We start from the raw sequence: 26,412 nt of genomic DNA on the forward strand, positions 1-26,412 counted from the left end.
ATTTTTTTCAGCTAAGTATGGTGGTCACTTAATTATATTTGGAATCTTCAAAAATTATCCGTAAAGCTTCTTCATTTAATCAATTGTGTTCCTTTGAATACTTTCACATCATTAATAATTTTTCTTGTTTACTTAATGATATTAATTTTCCAATCTTTCTCTTCCAAATGCTTTCAAATTTCTAATACCTTTACGTTTCATTACTGTTTTACTCGTCAATCATGTTACATTCTTTCCCTTACAGAATCATTTTGCTCCTCCCACTAATGAATTTTCCTTTCCCTGTCATGAAAAATCTGAATAATACAATAAAAATTATTGTTATTATTGAATTATACTTTTTATAGAAACATATGGTCGTGAAGGGTTAGTTTCGAAATATATATTATTTTGTTATTAGAAACAATTAAGAAAAAGTGAATTTTTAAGACAAGCAAAGGTATAAATTATTGACCTCTATAATGGGCTTTTCATGCTACCATACTTGCAATAAAAATTCTGTAACATTTTATTGACCACACCTCTCACTGTAAATACTTACTTAGTTTAATGTTTATAGCACTAAACTGGTGCATTATGTTTAATTTAGAAGTATAATATTCTTTAAGGTTTCATTTAATTCATAACTGAATACATTTCTGCAAAAACTACATTTTCACTCTTCATATATCGAAAACTTTGCTGATATGAAATTCTGGACGTGGGAAAATCTCTGAAGAGAAATCTGAGGAATCTGCAGAAGGAGGGGCACCAAGCGGGGCACAGCATAGCGAGACATCCTGAAAAGTCACCGTAATGTTGTGCCATCTATCGATGCTAGATTTAACTAGATCATTCATGTAACTAGATAGTATTATGTATTCTGTTTTGAAAGTCATGATGTGTAATTTTCAATATAATATGTTATATTGTTTCATGTTTTTCTAATCAAATGTAACTTTCTCAATATCTGTTAAAAATGTATAAATTATCATTTCACTTTTCATTAATTTCATTTTTTTTTTTTTTCCTGTTTCATTCCTTCTCGTTTTTGTTTTAGCTATATGGTAATGGGAAATTTTTGGTGCCCATTTTCCTGAATGGATTTATAAAGTTCTGGCATGAAAAGGCAATTTGGTACTTTTCCGTTTCGTCGTCGCAAATCTCGCCAAGCAGACTTTATTGGCGACAACATACAGTATGCACATAAAAAATATTAAAAAAATGTTAGTTCTAAGAATTATTTTTTGAAGGCATAAACATTTTATTATCGCTTAAAATTTTATAAAAAGCCAATAAATAAAGGCATTAATTTAAGAATTTACTATGCTTTCATGGTTCAACATCCTGATTCGCCGGTTCATATCACGTGATCCCAAGCGATCTCATCTCACATAAACTACTCCACAAAAATCTAATGCTCTCAGTAATTATCTACATTAATTTCGAGTTAAATCTTAATTTGGAACACAAGTTTAAGTGCAAGAAATATTTCAATTCATACGAAAAGCTTACTCAGAAATTATGTAAAACTGCAGTGCTTTACTTTGCTAATGCATTCTCATTAGAATTGAGGAATTTAACCCTTGACTTTACCTTTTCTATATTTTCGGCTTCGGGTAAGCGCTGTGATTGCATCCTCATTGACTTAATGACCGAAAATGGCCTTAGACATAAAACTGAACTATCTGATAAAAATTATATATACTTATATGCCAGTATTGAAAGAAACAATCAATCTGATAAGAAAAAGCTGCGACTTGTTTTGAAAATGAGGCGTAAAAGGTTACCAGAGAGAATAATCCATTTTGCATCGGTTGTACCATTATTGGCGACTTCATCGCTTGCGTTGGCAAAACGGAAAAGTACCGGCAATTTTTATTGGAAGAGACTGGTCATATATTAAGCAAAACGGTCACTCTTTTTCTGTTAGGTCCAGCAGCAGCCGAGCGGCAAGGTCACTGAACACTGGCAGTGCGGTAAGAATTTCGAATCCCGTGAACGTTGCATCCGCTGCGTGGGTGTTTTCGGGGTTTTCCCCATTGTAACATGTATACGATCCAGTTTTCCTTAGAAAGTCCTCCACAAAGGTATTCCTCCCGTTAGGCAGATAGCCCTCTGGCTTTGCCGTAATTGCATAAACCAAACCTACTCCTGTTAGGTGGCCGCAGGCCACGAGATACGAATTCCTGTGCCAGAGCCCTACCCTAGATTAATAAATATGTGATGCCTAACCTGTAAATAGCATTTTAGATAAAAAAAAAAAGTAATTCCAGTGGGGCGAGGAATAGGGCGAATCACTCTACTTCCTGACCGGGAAAGGAAATTTCATTAGTGGGAGGAGCGAAATGACTTTATGTGGGAATAAATGTAGTGTGATGTGTTGAGCAAAGTAGTAATGAAATGTGAAAATATTAGAAATCTAAAAGCATTGCGAAGAGCAAGACTCCTTGTCGGCTTACTGTCCTGTCGGCTTTCAGCTAAGTTAATGCCATGCTGGCTAACTGTCCGTGTCGGAAGTGTCCTGCCGGCTAAGTGTTCTTGTTGTTTAAGTGTCCTGTCGGCTAAATGTCCTTGTCGTTTAAGTGTCCTGTCAGCTAACTGTCCTTGTTGGATAAACGTCCTGTTGGCGAAATGTCCTGTCAGCTAACTGTCCTTGTCGGCTAAGTGTCTCTGTCAGCTAAATGTCTTTACGGCTAGCTGGTGTCGGTTAAGTGTCCCATCGGCTAAGTGTTCGCGACCAGTAGTAGCCATCTTGAAATTTTGCCTTGTTGGCAAATCGCCAGTTTTCGGCAAGGGTCACCCTAAAATATATTTTTAGCATTTTTGTCAACAAAAAAACGGTTAGAGTAGACTGAATGGTACCCTTTGTATTATTGCGAAGTTGTTGTTTCTTTTATCGCCAAGTCAAAGGAGTGGCAATGCCAATTTTTTGCAATTCTCTGGTTATTTTTTAAGTGAAAATAGGGCCGATGTGTACATGGATAAAGTCAAGGGAGTGTGCAATGCCTAGTTTGTGCAATTCTGTGATTTTTTGAAGTGAAAATAGGTATCCAAAAATCGCTGCTACACAGAGACAAAATAAGTCAAAGAATTGCACAAACTCAGTGTCTATGTACCGCCAATTTTCACCAAGGGGTACCCGTAAATATACTTTTATCCCCAAAATTAAATTAATTGAGATTTTACATTATCAGCATCATTAAAAATGTTAACATTTAAGAAATTCTGCATGCAACAAAATAAACAGAATCTGAAGGTGCAAGGTTAGGGCTATATGGTATGATGGATGTTACAATACATCCCAACCTAGCTCCAATAATCTTTGGTGAGTCACAAAAAAGTGTGGGGCTTTACATTATCATGTTGGGAAAACAGCACCTATATGATTTGCCAATTCAGGCATCGTTCAGTTTGGTGAGTTGTTGAATGTAGACATTTGAATTAACTGGTTTCTTCGTAAAAGGAGTATGCGGAACTTCTTTATAATCATACCAAACTGACAGCACAAGTTTTTTTTTGGGGGGGAGTATGTGTGAATATCAGGTTTAAATCTTGTGTGTGCTGTTTCATCCCGCTTCGCCCTTGATCTTTTTCAGTTAACATTGCTAAACCATCCACTTTCCATCGGCAGCAATTAGTCATTTCAGAAATGGATCAATATCATTCATTGCAGATGTTAATGTGTCCAGTGAAACGAATTTCCTCAAGCTGTTGAAGAAGTTATAAATCAAGTTTCTTAACATAGCCAGGCTGTTTTATTTATTTATTTATTTCAAAATTTATGTATGTGATATTTTGAACTCTGCAGTCTCACATGTTGTGCTGTGATGATCTGAATGGATAATGGCCTTGAAATGTCTATCATCAACTTTAAGTGGGCGGCCAGATTTTTATACATTTTTGAGTGAAAAATCCTTTGAAATAATTTGGTGAGCCAATTTTGATAGTTTGCCTTTCTTTCAAGGCTTCATTCCCATATATTGCACATAATTTCTTGTGTGTATGTGATGCGTTCCTGCCTTTTTGGTAATAATGCAATAAAATATATCTGGAATGCATGTTTTGTTCTTCAAGTTTTTAAATTGGGATAAAAACAAAACTAAGCAACTAATGCATTCAGGTTTCTTACTAATTAAAAGTGGAAGTTTAAATGACAAGAAAATAATATAGTTCAGGTACTTTGAACATGTTTGCATTCAGGTTTCTTACTAATTAAAAGTGGAAGTTTAAATGACAAGAAAATAATATAGTTCAGGTACTTTGAACATGTTTACAAAGTAAAATAATATGCTAATTATCTGTCAACAAAATCCACAATCATTTAGTTACCAACCCAATATTCCATTCTCCTTTTCTTGAATAAAAACTTGAATCGTACGAGGGTTGGGGCAAAAGTCATGGCAACTATTTTCTTCTTGTAGATATGTGAACGGATCACAAACTGTATATGTGTCATGTGGAAGTTCTGCAAGCATAGTGTGTATGCAGAACAACAGATGGCTCTGTGATAGCAAGGGCTCTGAAATCAGTCAGTTGGTGAGTGTTGTGGGAGATGGATGTAACCCGTGTTGAACAGCGCACTTACATCAAAATAGCCGTTCTCCGAGGGAAAAATGTGATGGAATGTCACAGTGAATTAGTAGAAGCCCTTGGGAATAATGCCCTACCATATCGTATAGTGGCACTCTGGGTAGGAAAGTTTCAGCAAGGATGTGTGTCACCCAGTGATGAGCAACGTTCGGGACGACCGATGAGTGTCCGGACCGACTTGACATGCGCTGTCATCGAGCACCTCATGGATGAAGACATACGATGGATGTTACTGGAGTTAGAGAGGGTTAGTTACTGGAGTTAGAGTTATTACGTTCATGACAAGTGGCATCGAGAAACGCACCGTCCACAGGATATTGCGTAATGAGCTACAGCTACGCAAAATTGCATCGCGGTGGGTACGGCATGCACTGACGGAAGTTTAAAGGTGGCTGCGCTATGCAATATACTCCGACCACTTTGCACGCTGGCAACAGAACGGCAATCAATTCTTATCACGAATAATCGATGAATTTTGGGCCAGGGTATACGAACCAGAACTGAAACGTCAGTCTGCGGAGTGGCGACATCTTGGATCATGAAGGCAGCAGAAGGTCCGTCAGAATCCTTCCCCAGTCAAATTGATGGTGATCATCGTGTATGACGTCAGGGGTGTCATTGTTTGCACTTTGTTCCTAATGACAGAACAGTGATCGCACAGTACTACAGGGACTTCCTGGTGCTACAGGTAAGATTTAGCATTTGGGATAAACGTCCAGATCTTGTGGACAGTGCAATAATTCTGCACGACAATGCAAGACCACATAAAGCAGAGTGTGTACAACAGCTATTCCGACATTGGGGATGGAAAAAATTGGAGCACCCACCATACTCTCCTGACCTTTCACCCTGTAACTTTGATCTCATTCCCAAGATTAAGGAACCAATATGCGGTAGGCGGTTTGCAACATGAGAGGACATTACTAATGCTGTGCGCCAATAGATAACCTTATTCACACATGGTGCGACAAATGCTAAGGCTGATGGTATTCAGCACTTCCCACATCATTGGTAGCGTGTGGTGACAGTAGCAGAGGGCTGCATTGAGGGTCTTTAGGCCCAGGTTTGTCATGTCAACTTTATGTGTATTGTGTTATTATTCTTTTGCACTGTGAAGGCCATATTGCCCTGTATACTACCGTAATAAATTTGTGTTACGATATTTCAGTGCTATTCATTGTCCACACATGTAGTTAAGACCTTGCCTGTTCATCTGTATAATATGTCACATTTTCCAACCGGACTGGTATCTTCAAGAAAAAAAATAGTTGCCATGACTTTTGCCCCAACCTACATAAAAGCCTTTATGTCTTCTTTTGAATTCCATTTACTGTTATGCACATTCTTATTGTTATGATTTAGCTTTTTCTAACAATCAAGTAAATCTTTGTTTTGTACATAATAAGGCAACATAAAAGACTGTTGGATAGATTCTGGTGTAGTAATGTGCAAAGCCCAAAATCGGCCAGTTTATGGATAGAGCCTCATTCTGCCTGTTGCAAGTGGCACTGTAGATTGACCAGCCACCAATTTTTTATTATTTTGATCTTTGGTCAGTCAGTTCATAAAATAGCATGCGGTGATCAGCAGAAGTTGAAAGGAAAAAGGGTATGCTATTAAATTAATTTATAGATTCTTTATTTATTATCAATACTTGTTACAAATGGGTGAACTAATGACATTTTTAAGCGTGCAATGGTTTTTTAGGTACAGTTCCATTATTGGGACAACTAAAAATTCCCAAACTATTGTTGATGTCAATGATGCCCAAAATAATTATGGTAATTCTAATGCAAAGAAGGAAGCATGATAATAAATAACTTTCTGAAAGTATTACCATATATACCCGCTTATAAGTCGACCCTGCATATAAGTATAATCTTGACTTTTGAGAAAGATTTTCGGAAAAACAAATTTGTGGCATGAGTAGCACCCGCACCGCTGATTAAACAGCATGCTGATGTACTTTATAAAATTACACTCTAGTGAATTTTTGTTTATTTCCTTTGTAGCATATGATAAAATTTTAAAATATTCACACAGTTTTCAAAGAATTTCAAATCCTTCAAATTCTGATTCAAAGTTAGAATCTGCAAATAAGTCCTGAAATTCTTTTTCAATCATTAGTGAATCGCCATAAATTTCATTACTCGATTCATCGCAGCTAGTGTTTATCATCACTTGGATAGATTGCATCATCTTCTGTGCCATCCAAGTTATTGGAAATGAAACACTTTTCGAATGATTAAATTATCATTTCAGCTGTAATCATGTCCCAAGCATCTTTCACCCACCGTGCAATTAAAGTTATATCCGGCTTTCTAATATTGCCGCCTTTGGTTTTAATAGGCAAATTAGATTGTATCCATTCTGCCCAATATTTGCACATATTCACCTTGAACGGTTTATTTATGCTAATATCCAGTGGTTGTAAAATGGATGTCAGCCCTCCTAGGATCACAAAAACTGGTGTTTTTGAACTTTCTCCGTGCTTTTTTAGAACTGCTGAACGATGTGGTCGAAACATATCCCAAATCAAAAGCAAAGGTTTCCATAAAATTGCATCTGGTTTTTTGCACAATACATTTTGAAACCAATTGGTCGTTAGGGTGTCATCCATCCAACCATTTTTGTGGGTGTGAACAAGAACCCTGCTGGAAAATGCTGTCTTTTTTGGTAATGTTTTTCGCTTGAAAATAATCATGGGAGGCAACTTATTGCTTATAAAATGGAAAGAATAAATAAAAGTTTTGTGTTTTTTCTGTATGAATGATATTGGGGGGGGGGCAATTACCCTGTTCGGTAGCACTTAAGCTCACCTTAGGTTGGGGTCCACTCCTCTTTCAATCGCGTTGTATGAACGATATATTTAATAATCAAGGTCATCTAATGTGTCGTTGTTGGCGGATCTTTTTTTTTTTAGGTTCTGCGTATTAGTCGACCTCCTACATCGAAGTTTGATTTTTTACTTAAAATCATCGACTTATACATGGGTATATACGATATTTACTAGAATTGGCTCTTTTGCAGATATGGTCTCCATAATGGCATTGTACCAGTTCTTATTTTTACGTTGACAACAAACTGTTGGTGCACTTAGTAATGTAGTTGCATTGAGTGTAGTGTTAATTGTTCGTCAGGGATTGGGAAGACGGGGTGGTTGTTGGTTGTTTAGTGTTTTTATTCAGCACACAAAGCTTTCAATTAGGGAAATTTCTCATGGAAAATAGAAAACTTGCATCTAGAATACAGTTGTCAGAGGACACCATGTTTTGTTCCTAACATGTGAAAAATGGTCTCAACGTTCATGACAACTGCCAGAATGATTCTTGATCAGCCCCAATATTTAGTATAGGGCTGTAGGCATTTTCATCAATTTTTGTTGGCTGGAATTTTGCTTGTGAGCTTTTAAATATTCTAGTATCTTGAGCTCTTATTTATTATGACAGTGCCTACAAGTATTTTCCTTTTCGTATCCTTTGTCTGCTTCATTACTTGTACCAGAAATTGCATGTTTGCCACAGGGTCCACAAAAATGGGCTGAATTAAACTCTTTTCAATGCATTGTACATAATCCTTTTGCATTGTTACTGTAAAGTAACTAGTCTAGATTTTCTGATGCTTCTACTGCCGTGATAACAGTATCATTTTGAGACATGGTCACTTATTTATAACATCTTGCATTTCTTGTTCAATTTTTCTCAAGGTCTTCATCTGTAACTAAAAAAAAAAAGATATATAAAAAAAGCCCTCTTCAAAGATTAAAAGTTATAGAAAAGCCCTCTTCAAAGATTTTAGGTACTATATTATGCAAATTTGAAGAATACTGCAGTGAAAAATGTATATCAAGATAAGAAGAGTATTTCACAGAAGGATGATATCTTCTAAATCTAGCAGATGAACAGAATATTATCATATAGTGGCACCTTTGTTACTACATGAATGTCAGTGTCAAAGAAAAGATAGATGTGCTGTCTGCCAAACTGGTTTATGTCAGCATAATGAATTTTGGCTAGGCATCCCTAGTCACTTTGCAGAATGGCTGATCAAAATATGAAAAGCGCTAGTCATTTCTAATAATTGGACTCTGACCACATCTCTTGGCCAGTTTTGCTAACTGGCTAGACTTCTGGATTTAGCTGTAACATATCTATATTTTATAAAATGAGCAGTTGTTCAGTCAGTGAAAGTAAACAAATTAAAATGACACAGAAATGCTCATACTAGTTTAACTGAATATTTTTATTTGCTTTTGTTATAGATTAAATTTTGGTTGTATCAAAGATATATGAAAAATATATCTTTCTATATATGAAAAAGCATAGACATATCACTGTTTTCTGCAAGTGTCATTTATTTATTTCATGTGTAATCCTGTGTTTCATCTTGTTACAATTTGTTTTAGTTTTAATGATCCTGAATTATAATATATGAATTGCAAGAACAGGCTTAGCGACATAGTATTTGCATTCAGTAATTAGGTTTAAATACTTTTCATTGAAATATATTTTAATGCAAGTTTTAATTCAGATCTGTATTTCCAGCTTGGAATGTCTTGTTACAGTTGCAGTGCAAAATTTGGATTCCTGAAAAAGGAGGTAACTATATAACTTATTAAGACTACACTGTTCCTTATTTTAACTTCTGTACAAAATTCAATGTTTTAAATGCTTTAAGAATCATTAGAGAACCTTGGAATAAGATTGATAAAAAAAGGAAAAAAACTTAATGTCTAGAAGAAAATTTTCCTTTCTTTTATAAAAGACAAATTAAACCAGCGTCAGAAACTGATGAGATCACTAATATAATGGAAGTGATCAATTTTTCCAGACAGAATAGGAAGATAATAATGATGATGTCAGCAAGCTGTTCCAATTCGCATAATAAAGAGCTAACAAACTGATAAGCTAACAGAGATGTATGAGCAAATCACTGCTGAAAAAACAGTAACTCAGACCCAGATCCACCAGAAAAGGATTTGATGACTGAGCTTCAACAGGTCTTGGTTTAATTGCAGATGTGTTGGAAATTTTTGAGAACATAAACTATAATGAGAAATATGTTCTAGCTAATACGGGGGGGGGGGACTCGCTGTAAAGAAATTTTACATAATTAAAAAAGTTTTGAATTATCAGACGAGTTTGTTAAATTTTAAATAGCCATTGGTGTCAAAATAATTCCATTTTATGCAGCATGTGCATTTTAATATTATTTTGCATAGCTATATATGAAAACTACATCCTTTATTATATATTTTTCTAGTCCTTGATCCCATTAACTAAGATTCATATGGAAGGTTAGAATCCCAACTTAAGTGGTTTGTGTTGGTCTCATTTATTGTGTAATGTCAGGACATTACTGTACTAAAAATCGCAATGTTTGAGTCGTATGTTTAAATTTATTTGTTATGGTTTACTGATGAATGAAACTATAAAAATAGACTTTCATAAACACCAGGGTTGAAATATAAAAGTTTTTGTAAATTACATAAATATTTATTCTAAATGTCATGTATTATTATTAACTACAGGTTACATTAAATAAGTAGCTCTGTTAAAATTGTCTATCTTGCATTTTGTGATTTGATATCTTTGACATAAAAGTTAGAAACAATTTAGCAAAATTCTGCCAGTTTGGCAACATCCTAATTTTTCTTTTTTTTTTTTTTTTTTTTTTTTTTTTTTTTTGTTATGTTTGTTTGTTTTGTTGTTGTTGTTGTTATTGTATTCCTTGTTCCAACAGTTTTTATAAACAAATCATCTTCTTTTCCCCCTTAAACTTAATTTTAAAATATTTACCAGCAATTGAAGAAACTTCAGGAAGATTTCTGTTGGAATGCAGAATTTTACACAAAAGTTCTAAAGGAAATAGTGAGAAGATGCATTTGTTATATAACCTTTATTACTGAGTTTTTGAAATTCTCTGATTCTTTTTTAATGAAACTGTGTACTTAGGTAGAAGATTAGCACAAAAAAAAAAAAAAAAAAATTACAAAAAGATTTTGAGAGGAATTTTTTTAATGCATCATGTCATACTTATTTAATAATTAAAATCTCTATTTTACATTGTTAAAGCATGTTTTCTTTTCATATGTTCATAATGTTTGTAGACTTACTAATAATGTTTGTCAACTATTGATAGTTGGGAATCTTTATTAAAAAAAAGTTGCAAAAACTACCAATTTATACCTATAAGTAACTTTTACTTTTCATCTCTAAAAAATCATGAAATTGTCCCAGGGTGGTTGTGCTAATATGTAAGTACCAAAAAATTATTTAAAAATTTTCCCTGTTTTTAAAGTTCTCTTCTGATATGTGTACCACCAATACTATTGATTATGGCACGACACAGAGTGAAACCTCTGTATTAGGCAGGAGATGGGTAACCAGTCAGTAGTTTTCCCCAAAGAGAGGATTAAGAACATTCACTTGCTACTGCCCCGGCTCCCTCACTACCAAGATAGCAGACTTTTAAGAACACTCTCATTTACCAACTGCTACCTACCGAGCACACGTGATTACCACTGCCAGTTCCCGAGTTTTGCAGCAAGTGGAAACATGCATGCTTGGAGATTTGACTGGTCGTCAGATATGCTACCTGCCCATACTACACGGGCACGGACTCATATTCCTGTGGGCCAATTACACCAGACGGAGTACAGAGTTATTACCTCTCTCCTCACCGAGGGGACACCCTTTAGTGGGCCAACCGCCTGGCGGAGTACAGTTATTACCCCTCTCCTCACAGAGCTGTGGTCTTTGCCAATCCCCCTCGTAGTCCAGCCATATAAAACGACCTTGTTTGGGGTTCTGGAACTGCCAAGCTCATGAATTTTATTGGCCGAGACTGCCTAGGTAGTAGCTTGACATAATTCTCTGCGTCAACCCCTGGGTGGGGGACCTCTTTTGTGAAAGAAGCAAAAGTGTTTTTTTTTTTTTTTTTTTTTTTTTTTTCCCATTTTGCTGTGCTTTTCATTCACCATTCCTTATTCTTTAACTGAATGATTTGTACTGCAGTCCGTTCCCTGAATTGATACTCATGTCTCACATAACTCAATAAATCTCCAATCTGGCAAAGAAAAACAAATTCGTTTTTTCAGAAATTTGACTTTATTTTTCAACATACTCTCTTTCAAAAGTGATACATTCGTTCTAACACTTCTCTAACTTTTTTATGCCTTTTTTGTAGAACAATTTGTCTTTGCTGTCAAAATAGGCCTCAATTTCAGCAATCACTTCTTTAATTGAGCAAATTGTCTTTCATTGGAGTGCCTTTTAGATGTGTACAAAATGCTAACAGTCACTGGGGAAGAGATCTGGAGAGTACGGTGGGTGCGGAAGTTATTTGAAATGTAATTTATTCAATTTAACCATTGTTTTCATCGACTTGTGATATGAAGCATTGTCTTAATGAAACGTACTTTTTTCTTTTCCATGTGAGGCCATTTTTTTCTTGATTTTCTGTGCTCATTTGATCCAACAAAGCTATGTAATATTCATTATTGATAGTTTTATCCTTCTGAAGATAGTCAATGAACAAAATACAGAGGCCGTAACCTTTGCGGGCTAACTTTTGAATTTTTGGTCACTTAGGACGACTTTCACCGGCTGATGTCCACTCAGCTGATGATCTTTTTGATTCAGATGTGCAGTAGGGGAATCCATGTTTCATCCATTATCACATACTAATACAAGAAATCCTTTTTATCTCACTTGAAGACCTCCAAACAGCACTCTGAATTGTCAAAGTGTTGTTGTTTTTAATCTGGTGTGTACAAACTTTGAAAGCATGCTCAAATTTTCATGAAAAATTATAAACACACTACCTTCTTACTTAAATTCAGCATACCAGTCAATAATAGTTGATTTCCCCAGTGCAGAGTCTCCGTAACACTTATCAAGCCACTGTTTGTCTTCAACAGTATTTTTCACCATAAAAAAAAAAAAAAAAATGTTTAATCAATACACAAAATTCTTTTTTTTATCCATTATTTTGAAAATTACAAAACTGGGGTCACTATAACCTATATAGACTAATTATCAGAATGTCATGAAATTTTGACAGATATCGTTTGAAGGTTATTACTATCCAGAAATTATGTGGGTCTGTCAACAGCATTGACATATATGTGTCAGACTGGAGACTTAGACAATAATAAGAAATTTTTTTGGTACTTTTCTGTTTCTCCTGTGCAAATCTCGCCAAGCAGACTTTATTAGCAACAACACACAGTATACACATAAAATATTTTAACAAATGTTAGTTCTAAGAAGTTTTTATTTTGAAGGCATAAACATTTTAATATCGTTTAAAATTTTGTAAAAAAAAAGATAAATAAAGACAATAAATTTGTAAAAAGACATTAATTTAAGAATTTACTGTGCTTTCATGGTACAACATCCTGAATCACCGTTTCATATCACATGACCCCAAGTGATCTCATCTAACGTAAACTATGCTACAAAAATCTAATTCTCTCAGTAATTATCTACATTAATTTGAAGTTAAATCTTAATTTGGAATGCGAGTTTAAATGCAAGAATTATTTCATTTCGTACGAATAGCTTGCTCTAAAATTATGTGAAACCACAGTACTTTACTTCACTAGTGCATTCTCATTAGTATTGATGAATTTAAGCCTCGCCTTTTCTATATTTTCGCTTCGGGTGAGCGGTATGGTTGCATCCTAATTACCGCAAATGGCCTTAGGGTATAAAATTATCTGGTATTGTATGCCAGTATTGAAAGGATCAATCTGATAAGAAATGACTGCGACTTGTTTTGAAAATGAGGCATAAAAAGTGTACCAGTGAGGAAATTCCGTTTATCATCGGTTGTACTATGGGGGGACTTTATCCCTTGCGCCGGCAAAATGGAAAAGTACCATTTTTTTTATTAATGGACAATTATATATCACTCAGAGATTATATAAAAACATTCGATTCCAGTTTTAGAAAACTACGTGTGATAAAATTAGTAACATAACAACCTTGAGTTTTGTGTAGATTAAAGTCATGATCTCAATCAATTTTGAAGGCAAACAGTTGCAGGTCTCTCTTCTTTAGGAGCAAAGAAATCTGCAAGACTGTCAAATTATTTCTCTTCTGCTTACCTATGATAATTTTGCAAATAGTGAAATTACTTAAAACTGTTACTGGATTTTATAGGTAACTAGAATGCATTATTTTTTAGTAAATCAGAATTTGTGCTTTATTTTGGGAGGAATTAAAATGCCTACTGTACCACTCAAATTAAAATCGTGTAGTTTTCAGTTATATTAATATTAAAAATGACCTTTTACTACTGTTCCTTTTAATAACAATTGTTCTGCTTAATTGAAATTTGTGGATCATCTGTCATGTATATGTGGCAGCTGTCTGCAATTGGTTTAATCATATTCATTTCAGTTTTCATGAATTTTTTTTAACTTTATTCAAAACCAAGTTTTGATTTATCCTCTAAAGTCAAACAATTTATATAAATTTTTATAAGAATAAAGATATCTTTGAATTGCAATTATTTTGTGTAGAATATGAAGAAAAGTAGGCAAACTCCTCAACTTTTCTGCTCAACTGGTTTTTATTATTTAGATAGCAGTAATATCAGTATTTTTTAGATTATTTTTATAGCCAAGTCGATACATTAACCTGTAAGGAAAGAAAATTATTTCTAATTAAATTTAAATTTAAAATGTTATTTATTTTAACCCAATTTTTTCATGATTTTTAAAATATGAACTTTTAAATTTAATTTACAGGTAGGCTGTGAAGTTTGTGGTTTTGCTTTTTGTCAAAAATGTTGCAAAAGGAGAGAAATCCCTTCAGACAATGATGCTAGAAAACAGAAATTAACATGCAGTAATTGTTATCAGCATTTAACTGGGTTAGTATACTTTCACATATTTATTTTGCTTGAAGTTAATTTATCATAACTGATATAATATCTAAATTTTAGTCATATTCAGTTTTGAAGCTTTATATTTATCACTAAAGATCTCTATTCTGAGAAATAAAATTATAGTTGGTGAATCAAAAAATGAATTCATTAGCAATCACAGAATTACAAACTCTCCTGATTTAGGAGGGAGACTCCTGATTTCCGACTGTACTCCCGCCAACTTGATTTACAATATTTCTCCTGACTAAAATTTTTCGTGAATTTTATGTAGCTTGGCTTAATACTTTATTATTTGCATCTGAACAAATTATTTTAGGCATCGGAAAGCATTTGAATTTTTTTTTTTTTTTTTTTTTTTTTCCTAGAGTACACATAAAAGAAAGCAAAGTCGTTTCATCAGTGAGACATTATGGCACATTTCTTCTTTGCGTGTGAGAGCACGTGCTCTAAAGCATCATGTTCCAGTTCTCCTATGAGCATCAAGCACCAGTGGGGGGGGGCATCATCTGGCTTACATTAAGCAATAAACACAAGGCAAAATCGAGATTATTTCATTCTTCTCGCTGTTGAATGTTGTGAATTTCACATGCTTTCGAGAAAAAGTTTAAGAACTTATGATCTTTTACCTTAGTTAAGTCTGCAAAAAAGGTAAAATACTCAGGTACTGGTAAAAAATAGTACATAGGTGACTTTCCTGCTATTATTTTGTCAAAGAAATAAAATACATGTAATGTTTGTCATTGTGATTTTTCAATTTTAAACAGTGGAAAGGCTGATGTATTATTAAACATGTGCATGCACAAAAACACAAAGACCAAGTAAGTTTTATTGAAAAAAATTAAACTTTCTTGGGAACAAAGGACTGAAATGAATAAAAAGTTAGAGAACAGAATGACTGTTCTCTAACTTTTTACCGGAGCACAACCTGCCACTGAATGCATTGGATCTAAAGATATAACTTTAGATCATAACTTTAGATGCATCTAAAGTTATGATAAAAGGCTCTGTATAAATTATAAAATAGCTACTGATATAAACTTGGATAAAGTCAAGGATTGACACCTAGTGGATTGACACCACTAGCAGGGTTCGTAGCAGTCTTTAGAAGTGCTTATAAGTCCTTATATTTGAAAATAAAATATAAAGGCCCTTATAGGTGCTTACTTTTTCTTTAAAGCCCTTATTTTTTTTTGTTTTTAGCACTTATTTTTTGCTTTTAGTGCTTTTTTTAATGAACACGCATTTTTTCCCCCCGTACCAAAGCCGAAACTAAATAAACAACTTTCCTTCCTTATATGGAACGTCAGATGGTGAATCATACTCCCGGAAATAGCTTTTTCCCCTTTCTCTGCATTAACATAACCTATGGTGCGCGCGAGAGTACGGACAGGTACATGTCGTTCTATTGGTCAAAGAATTGCGAAAACCGTAGAAAATTCCAGTACATTCGGTATTCTTTTTCCTCCCACCCAAATACTACACACGTTTGAATTTCTATCAAGATTTTAATAATTTGCATTCTCGTTCCGCGTGGTCAGTTCATATTTGTGTTTATTATGATCGTTATGCTTATATTATGAGCATATGTATGAATATTCATAATAATATAGTTGCAGTAGCTGCTGAAGTGTTGATAATGTTCCAAAAATGATTTTATTTTTACACAGATTAGCTTTCTAAGGAATAATATTCGGAATGGCTTAAATAAAAGGAAAGTAATCGAATAGTCAGAATAATTTCTTTTCTTTTTTGCCAATACATTATACAGTACGGAGGTTGGGAGGTTCTCCCCTTTCTCCGCAAAATCTGTAATATTGAAGCCGCGGACTTTTTTTTTTTTTTTTTCACTGTCCAATCTGGATTGAATAGGACTAACAGTTTTGCGGTCTACCCAACCCAAGCGAAGAATGATTCTATTTCGGAAATTTAAGGGTCTGTTCAAAATTAGAATCAAAAACACCCCAGATTAGTAAGTTTCTTTCTTTTCCTTTATTTTTCTTTTCCTATTTTATTCTCCGAATACCGGCAGCTGTTGATTCCGATTGCGTAATATCATGTATGGAAGAATTACGCCGCACGTATTGCACAATAACGTTTGCGGTATTTTGCAGAGATAATTAATTTTGATGTTCAGTCTGAGATTTATTTATGAACACTTAAAAGAGTTTTACTGTTCTTTCTAAGCAGAATATTTCTCAGTTCCGTTGGTCTATTTTTATATGATGCACATATCAAAATGTCAAAATCATTTATTTAGCCGAGAAATCTAAAGAACGGCTACAATCTCCCCCCTTCCTCTTTTTCCAGTTACGCTCGACTATATGAAATATTCGGCAATTTCAGAGTATGCGGGTTAGTTAAGCTTTTACTGTTAAAGGATGACTGCATGAAGCAATTTCTTATCTCCTGATTTCAGAAATGTTCCTCTTTTTTACTTAAATTACTTTGCTTGGAATATATGTTAAGGGAAAACTGTTATACAATGAAAATTTAGAAAATGTTCAGAATTTTGATTTAAGCTAAATTATTTAAATTACTTTGCTTGGAATATATGTTAAGGGAAAACTGTTATGCAATGAAAATTTAGAAAATGTTCAGAATTTTGATTTAAGTTAAATTATTTAAATATTAATATGAGTGGAAAAATAAATTGTATTTGTTATTAGGTGCCAAGCGAATACAATTAATATGGCGTATTATTATTTATTTTCTATATTTTGAACTTAAATTTCATCATTAAGTCTTGTAATATAGTTTAGTTCTGCATAGTTTTTTTTTTTTTTCTCTCATTGTAAACTAATTCTGTAAATTGAACTGTCATTTAAAATTTTAAAAAAAAAAAAAAAAAAGTTACTTGTTTTCCATGGTTGAGGTAATGCTCATTCTCTTAATAAATATTGCCTTGCTCATATTTTAAATTGCAAGTCTAATTTTTCTTTTAAGGTTATGCAGTTGTGTATAATGTAATTAGGTGCTTATTTTTTTCTTTAAAATGTGCTTGATAAGTGCTTATAAGTGCTTATTTTTTTAACTAAAATGTGGCTATGAACCCTGACTAGGTGGAGTTTAATTGGAAACTAAATGGTGCTGATGGAATTTTAAATTACAGTAAACTGTTTAGAGTAATGTTGGTCATCCTGATGATTTCCCATAGTAATGCAGAGTGCAAGAGGATTTTCAGTGTTAAAACAGAGACTAGATTTAGATCCAATATTAAGTGAAGTCATTAGAATACAAACCTGCATCGAAAGAAGTTTTAGACTTAAACTGGCAAACAAAAATAGTTAAGAGTCCAGATGGAACACATACAGATATATATTATTACGTTGAAGAAACAGACACTCGTTTTATTACCGGTAATCACATTGAAAAATACTGTGAGGCTCGAAATATTAAATTTGATAAAAATATGTTTGCCTTTAGTGGCAAAAACGAATACTCTGGAAAAGTTAATTTTGTAGAACAGGAGGATAGCTCTTTATGTGAAGAGGCAAATTCTATAGAAATTATTATCCCACAAAATTTTAAAGTGTGTGTGTGTGATTATGGCAAAGCTTCGAGAGCTATCTGCCTAAAGGGAGGGACGCCTTCGTGGAGGACTTTCTAAGGGAAACTGGCTCGTATACACATTACACATGGAGAAAATCACGAAAACGGCTATGCAGCCAACCTATTTGCAGGATTCAAACCTCGGACCGAACTACCAGTGTTCAGCGACTTTAGCGCTCGGCCACTGGTTGGCCACAAAATTTTAACGAAGCATGGAAATCAGTAAACGCTGAAGAATGGGTAAGGCAATGAGGGAAGAAAATGAAGGTTTGGAAATTAGTTGAGGAGCCAGAAAAGAAAATTATGCTAGGAAACAAATGGGTCTATATGCAAAAAGAAATAAAAAGGATGAAGTAGTTAGGTAGAAAATGTGTCTAGTTGCAAAGGAATTCAGGCAGAAAAAAAGGTGGAAGATTTTGATGATGTTTATACAGTCCTGTAATAAATTTTTCAATCATAAGAATATTTTTCACAATACTAGTATGTTTGTCAATTAGACATAAAAAACGCATATTTATATTTATAAACGCATATTCTCTTTATAAATGGGAAAATACTTATGATCCATCCAGAGGAATATATTGAAGAGAAAAATAAAGTGTGTTTATTACACAGGGCTATTTACAGTCTTCATCAAAGTGGCTGTGATTTTGTGAATTTGAAAATACTTTAGAAAATCTAAACCCTTGGCAGCTAAGACACTTCCAAATGAACTCAATGATGTCTTAAAATTAAGCATCAAAATTGTCAATCATGTTAAAAAGAGTGGTTCAAATATTAAGCTTTATACGGCCTTTTGTGAAGATTTTTTACCAGAACATAAAATACTGTTGTTTCATATGAATTTATATTGGCTCTCGAAAGGAAATGTGTTAGCAAGTTTATCTGAACTTTGAGATGAAGTGGTTCAGTTTTGGGAAATTCATAATCAAACTGAATTATGTGTGAAATTCTGAAACTAGGTGTTAAAGATGTATTGGCTCATCTATCAGATATTTTCAATTCATTGAACTTGAAATTACAAGGTGGAGATTCTAACGTAATTTATCATTGGGATGCCATCCCAGCATATACTGATAGGTTGACACTTTGAGAATGTAAAACTTTAGCCTGCTTTCCCAAATAATTTGGAATCCTGGAAGGGCACTTTAAGGAGGTATTTAAGTATACTGATACTAAAAATAAAATATCAAATCATTTCCAGTACCTCACTGGTGAATTCAAACATTACTTCCCTAACTCATGTAATAAAAATATTAATAAAATGGTGATGGATCCTTTTCAGGTTGTATAGATGTGCTATCAGAAACACTATAGGAGTAAGCTTTAGAAATTAAAAATGGTTCTGCAGCCAAATATGACTTTGAGAAGATGGATAAGCAATTATTTGGGGAAAATATCTCAAAATTTATTCCAGCATAACAGGGCAAGCACTACAATTCTACTTACCGTTTCCAAGCACTTATTTGTGCAAAAGAGCATTTTCAACAGTTCTAGCAATAAATAATAATAAGTTTACAAGGTATTTTCTCCCTCCTTCCAGCATGCCTTCATGGTGTAACGATAACACAACGCATATTCAAGAGGTCCAGACAAAGGTAATGCTCGTTTTTCACATCTCCTGCATCAAAAATTTCTAATGACTCTTACAGTGGCGCTCAAACTAAAAGGTGGTGGACGACAATTTGTCACCACCAGAATTTGACGATTGGGTCCCCTCATCCCAAGTTGTCCTTCAAAAGGGGGAGTTTTCTCCCTCTTTCCAGGATGTCTTCATGGTGTAACGGTAGCACACTCTCAGCACATATAATTGAGAGGTCCAGGTTTGTATCCCAGTGAGAACATTGCTCATGTTTCATGTGCTTCTGTTTCAAAAAATCCTAATGACTCTACAAGTGTAGAAGCAAACTCAATATTGCTAGTCATTTATGTTGTACACTTTCTTCTATTTAGCAAAAAATTGAATTTCTTGTCAAAAAATATGCAAGCACATCTGTCTTATTAATTTAACTGTTTTTTCCCCTTAAACTATATATAATTAAGGAGATCCCATTAATTTATCTGTTTTTTCCTTTTCCTTAACTATATATAGATAAGGAGATACATTTTATAATCTCTATTATAAAACCTTTATAAATTATGTTTTTTATTCTTACTACCCTTATAGGTAAATAATATTATTATTAGGGAAGGGGTGCAAGAAGTTTTATTATTAGCAGTAGGAAAGCATGACCCCCCCCCAAAAAAAATGCGGATCCCATGTCTTAGGTGTTTAAATATTTCTGACATTAATAATGAACTGACATCTGTTTACTAAATAATTTTTGTCTTTTTAGTTAATATTCACAGAAGTCTTGTAAATTTAATTTTACAAAAACTAAATTTGTGTTTCTTTTTAACTTCTTTTAGCACTAAATTCAGTATAAAATACATAATAGCCTAACAGAAAATACAGATTAATAATTTATTTCATGTCTTTAAAATTGCTGTATTACATTTTATGCATACAATAAATACTGATTATCATTCTTATTAAACTCAAATGTTTGCTACTTTTCTATTAAATATAACACCAAAACTCATTTTTTGTCAAGCATGAAATGTTGCCAAATGGCTTCACTTAGTTTTGTGGAGTAAAATGTAAACAAAATATTGCCATTAGTGTAGAAAGAAACAGACAAAAGAAAAAAAAAAAAAAAAACCTCTTAATTTTTTAAAGAAAGCAATTCTTCCAATTTAAATTCAGAAAACAATAGTATAACACATCAATACGTATTAATAATTCTAGTCATTGATGTGTTATACTATTATATTACCTATCAGCCGTGAAAGTTGGTGGAGATCTCATCGAACTTGCGTTAGTTATTCAACAGGATTTTAAAGGAACAGCTTGCTCTGCATTTAGTTAAATAATCACAGACCATTTTTTATTTAGTTATGTAATTGACAGATAAAAATAACTGATGCAACATATAAAAGTGTATTAATAAGAACTTTTTGATTATCTGATAAATTAATTCAGCAAACTTGTGTCAGTCATTCTGGCAAGTAAAAATCCCTTATGATATTTAACGTAGCTACATAATAGTCGTAGTCTTTGTGAACTCAGCACTTATAAATTTACTTCAGTACAAATCTAGTTTAAATTACTTCAGTACAAATCAACATACTGGGAGTTACCGTGTGCATATTCAATAGAGGCTGAACTGCTGCAAATGTATGATAAGCAATTTCCATATCTGCTTTGACTGTAGTGAAAAACCATAATGTATAGGAGTAAAGTATTTACTCCTTAAAAATTTTATTTTGTGTTTGAAATAAAGCTTAGGTTCTTTAAAAAAAACTATATCATTCACAAAAGAGATACAACAATACTATTCAGAGATAAAATTATCATGAGTCTAACTTCTGATTAAATGAAAAAATTTATCAAGTGCCTCTTTTGATGGGGAATGATTGCTGTATTGGAATTACCTGCTGTTTCATAAAGTAGAATATGTGTTTGTTTATCTTACAATTTTTCAGCATTTTAGTTCTGTGATGGAAAAATTTTAAACTGAAAATTATTTTTTCTTTTACCAGTAATAAACCAAGCATTCAAGAAACGAGTCCACCACTAGCACATAAAAAGTGAGTACAATAACAAAGGAATAAAATTAGTGTATTTTGTTTGTATAATAGCTCTTGGCAAGTTTTAGTTTTTTATTTTTATTAAATAGTGTGTAGTTATATATGAGTTTTAGATATTTTTTTTATATTGCTGCAACCCCACAAATGTTACCAATTCATTAGTGACTTTATGTATTGTCAAAAAATGTTTGGCTATTTTTATGGCTCATAGATACTGTTCTGTTCATGAATAATAATTTTTAAAAAATGGAGTGCTTTCTGATTATCTGCAATTTTTAGTTTCAACATGCAGCAAAATTGTTGTATTTTTAGCTGTCTCATGTTGCCATATTTACCCACTCATATATAATACTTCCTTATTCATGTTTCAGTACATCTGAATTTACTCGCATGATATTTAACCATCATTCATTTGAAAAGTGTCAACCAGCCATAAAGATGTATATATCTGTTATATAGACTTTTCCCTGCATAAAGTTTCTCCCATCATATGAAATGCTTCTTTTTATTATTATTTATGAATGGAGCAGTATCTATGTGCTGTTAAGCCAAACAAATAATTTTCATCAATTCACAACACAAGTAATTTATTATGCAAGTCTGAAATATGCATAAATATTTTAGTTGGAAACTTACAAATGAACTGTAAATTACCATAATTAACTAAATAAACATTTTTGCAATTCAAATTTTGAATCTCTGAGGAAAATTTGAATTTCTGATCGAAGTTCAAAGGGATGATTTAAAATTTTGCCGCTGGATAACCACCTTACTTAGGAATATAACAAAAGATTTTCATGTTAACTGCCCTATTAAAAGCTCAGCTTTTAATAAAATTAACAGTTCTCACAGCTTGATTCAAAACAATTTTAAGTTTTTTGAGGATTGTGTTTCCAAGGATTAGCACTCTCAGCCATAAAATTGTCAATTACTTTAAAAGTTTAATTTGCAATTGCTTAATCATGAACATCACAAAATAAATACTTTTTGGCAGTTTGTTTTTCTTCTTTGAAACGTATGTAAACTAATAATTGAACAAAATGCATAATATCAGTACTTTTATCCAATTACAATGCAAAATACTAACTGAGTTTTATTTTTTGAATATGTGTCTCTCTTACTGTATTATTTGATAATGGAATATTATTAGTTTAACAGCTTTTTTGTTGAATAATGTTAAAATATCTTTAGCTGCTGGTAATTTAAGGTTTTCTCCAATAGTGTGATCCTGCCCAGTCTTAGTAATTCTTAGGCTTACTAGGTAACTAGCTTCCAAAGCCTTTTCGCTTGAAGTAACAAAAACCACTCATTACTTATTTACTTATTTTGAACTTCGATAATTTCCCCTTAAAATGTTCTTCAGATTTATCCCTTAAATTGGCATCCTTAGATTTAAGATGTCTCTTAAGAAATGGTGGTTTGATACTTTGATTGAATAATAGTTTACTGCAAACAACACACTGAGCCCTGAGGGTCAATTTCATCTCCATTCCAAGTAAGCCCAAACTTTCATTATTTTTTAAACAGTTTTTTTTCTTTTTTTCCCCAATATTCTTAGTGCTAGTAGATTGTCTTAGATCCATCACTTTTCCGTTAGTCAATACTAGCCATTTTTCCATTTTGAAAATCTAAATTTGTTTTATTATTTTTCACAAATATGGAAGTGCAGAATATATTACGAGTTCTTCAAAAACTAACGACGATATTCTCAAATCCCATAGAAAAGTAAGGAATACAAAGCAACAAGAAGACAAAATACCTACTTTTAAAGACAGCAAATCGACATAGAAAATTATTATAATTGAAAATAGAGAGATATGATCCCAGAAATGGTGGCAAGATGAAATGTAGACATGCTAATGAATCGATCAACTCTAAATGAATTAATGCGATACGATTACTTTTTATAGGAACTTATATTTATTTCCTATTAAAATACAACATCCTTTTCTATTACTCCTTTTAAAAACATCATTTAAGACAAAATTTTGTGTCTATGGCTAAAAGAATATTTGTGAAAATAAAAACTAATTATTTTGCTAAAGTCTATGAATGGCTCTTGTCCCTGTAGAAAGCTTAGATCGCATAAATTTGCGAGTGTTAGAGAAAAAACTTAAACAGGATTTTGGGGTGTTTAATATGTGAATTTAAAAGTTAAAAACACTTTATTTCCTTGCATACCACCAATTGAGAATCACTGATCTAGAGCCATGGCATAATTTTCATTTCTAATCAAAGTTTCAAGTTGCAAGTATTACTTTTTAACAATAATTATTATAGTGATTTTTTAATATTGTTGTCAGCTAACGTATTTTTGCATTTCTTTCTATATATCTAAACATACAACTAAAAAATCTTCGTATGATTTTTAAGTAATTGATTTCAAATTAATCTTATGCAAAATATTGATGTGCTATAGTTTGTTGTTTTAGAATAGGCATTTCAAGGCCATTTGTTTTCCTCAAAGTATGACTCATAACCATGGCAATGACTGCTGTTGAAGAAAGCTGAATTATCTCATTTGCTAAAATTTCCTGATTGCTTGTGTGCAGTGATGATGATATACGTTATGACCATAAATGAGAGGAGGGTCACTAGGACCTTAAAGCGCCTATTTTAAAGTAACAGACTATAATAAAGTAATGAACTTGCAATATTCTGAACCTTATTAGTTTAAATTTCTGTTCATTTTCATCAATAACTATTTAAAAAAAATTTCTTATTTACTTAGATTCTCATAAGCGCTGTGGTCTGCTTTCATGTGAAAATAAACTAAAGTTGACCCATAAATCGAATACAGATTTTTAAAAAAAATTTTGGATGAAGAGATTTGCACAGCTGATATTGTTCTTATTTGTGCTTATTTGGCAATTATTTGAGATCACGTGTTTATATTTCTTATATGTTTGCTAATATTCATGAATGAAAAGGAAAAAACATTTTCATGAAGTAGAAATTGTAGTGCATTTGATATGCCATTCCTAACTTTTTAGTGTGTTCTTTATTTTTTATATAAATATATGAATATATTTAAAAGAAGTTACAGATGTTTAACTTTTGGTATAAAAATTTACTTCAGCCCTGCATATTTAAAGCTAAGCAGGAAACAATAAATTAAATACATTCCAATTCTATTTTAGTCAAATCTGTTTCTCACAGAAAAATAGTTTATTTATTCATAAACACTGTGTAGAATAAAATAAAAATTCATATATTTAGTAATTAACCCTTAAATGTTTATTTCACTCAGTACATTGAATTTCCTATCAAGCTCACATAAATTATTGACCCCTTCAGTCTGAAGCAGTTAACTTCCATGATTACATAAAAGCAGCTTTCTCCTTATAGGAATGGAATAGATCAGAAAAGACTTCTTTCTGTTCTGATGACATTCTGAAGATTTTTGAAGGGCTTGAAATCAGGTGAATGTGTTTGCTGCTACATTTGTTCAGCAACTCTGGTGTTAATGCACCCTTCCAAAACTTATATCTGGCATTTGCGAATGGATTAGCAATATTTTCTATCAAAAAAAAAAAAAAAATCTAGATTAGTTACTGAAATGTAAAGTCTCATAACAGATTTCAAAACTTGATCCCATTATCTTTCTGTCATCATAATATTGTCTGTGAATTTATGAAGTTCCAAATGGTATCTGAATGAAAGAATGTCACATAATGATCATATAATACTACAACTAAAAGAAGTGGATTCATGGACTATTTCCATGTTCTTTATTCTGGGAAAACTAACACACATTTATCATCAATTTTAAGCCACATCTTAAATTTCCTCTACAGAAAACTGTGGATTATCTTGCCATGGTAATATGCTGATGATAATACTTTAATTGTGCTTATTTGGCCATGAGGCTCAGACACACAAACTTTTGGTGTTCATGTTTTAATCTGCACCTTATATTACTGGTGACCTTCATACAGCTATAGTAATAATCACTTGAAAACTAACGCTATCATTCAGTAATTGCATTTAGGCCTCCAAGTATGTACTGATTATCATACAGCTTTATAATTTTAAGATTCCCCTCTACATTTTTGGATATGGCTTTCACAAATAAGAAATGATGGAATAATCTGTAGAAAAGAGGTTTACTCTCCATTAAAGATTCCTGCTTTTAGTCTTTTAACAGATGTATTTTGGAAATCTTCTATACATTTATGAGCCATCACCAAACACATTTTTGTCTCTGGTTCAATTAAATTTTCAAGAAAAATTTTCTTTGGACCTTAAATTTTTTCCTTATAAACATACGATTAAAAAATTACAAATATGTCTGTTTTATCATATTTTTGTTTGTATAATTAATTGGAATCAATCTGTTTGCCATGAGGCTTGGTATTTGTGCATTTTACTGGATGAAACAGCTTGTTTCATCCAGTAAAATAAAAGAGAAATGGTTTCATATTTGAGAATTTGCTTTTTATAGAATTATATATGCTGCAAATATTTAGTGATAATGGTATTAATAATTTCTCAAATGCTGCCTTTATTAAACACATTCTAGAGGAAAATATCACTGAAATAAAGAGGTGTGATAAAGAATTATATAGATCCATTAAAAAAAGCTTTGCTAGCCAATATGCATCAGAATTCATGGCAATATGTTATTGAAATTTTTTTTTTATGTAATAAATATATTTTGTTAAAAAAAAGTATGAATTTAGGTCTTGAAGAAGTTAGCATGCATATTTATTCATTTGTATCAGTTGTTTAATATAAAAATGGCAAATCATTTGTACTTTTGTA

General features: G+C 32.6%; 1 protein-coding gene across 1 annotated transcript in view; it reads left to right on the top strand.

Moving 5' to 3' along the window:
- The window catches only part of LOC118197820 (abscission/NoCut checkpoint regulator), an 80,124-nt gene that overhangs the window by 3,138 nt on the left and 50,574 nt on the right, over nucleotides 1-26,412 (top strand). Inside the window, exons 3-5 of the mRNA XM_085825156.1 lie at nucleotides 9,117-9,170; nucleotides 14,330-14,454; nucleotides 21,601-21,648. Of these exons, the coding sequence (XP_085681282.1) occupies nucleotides 9,117-9,170; nucleotides 14,330-14,454; nucleotides 21,601-21,648 (227 nt within the window). The remainder of the gene's footprint in view (nucleotides 1-9,116; nucleotides 9,171-14,329; nucleotides 14,455-21,600; nucleotides 21,649-26,412) is intronic.

Source organism: Stegodyphus dumicola, chromosome 10, assembly GCF_044657685.1.
Source record: "Stegodyphus dumicola isolate Sdum_Otavi_A_Nest chromosome 10, ASM4465768v1".
In the NCBI taxonomy this organism is placed as follows: Eukaryota; Metazoa; Arthropoda; class Arachnida; order Araneae; family Eresidae; genus Stegodyphus; species Stegodyphus dumicola.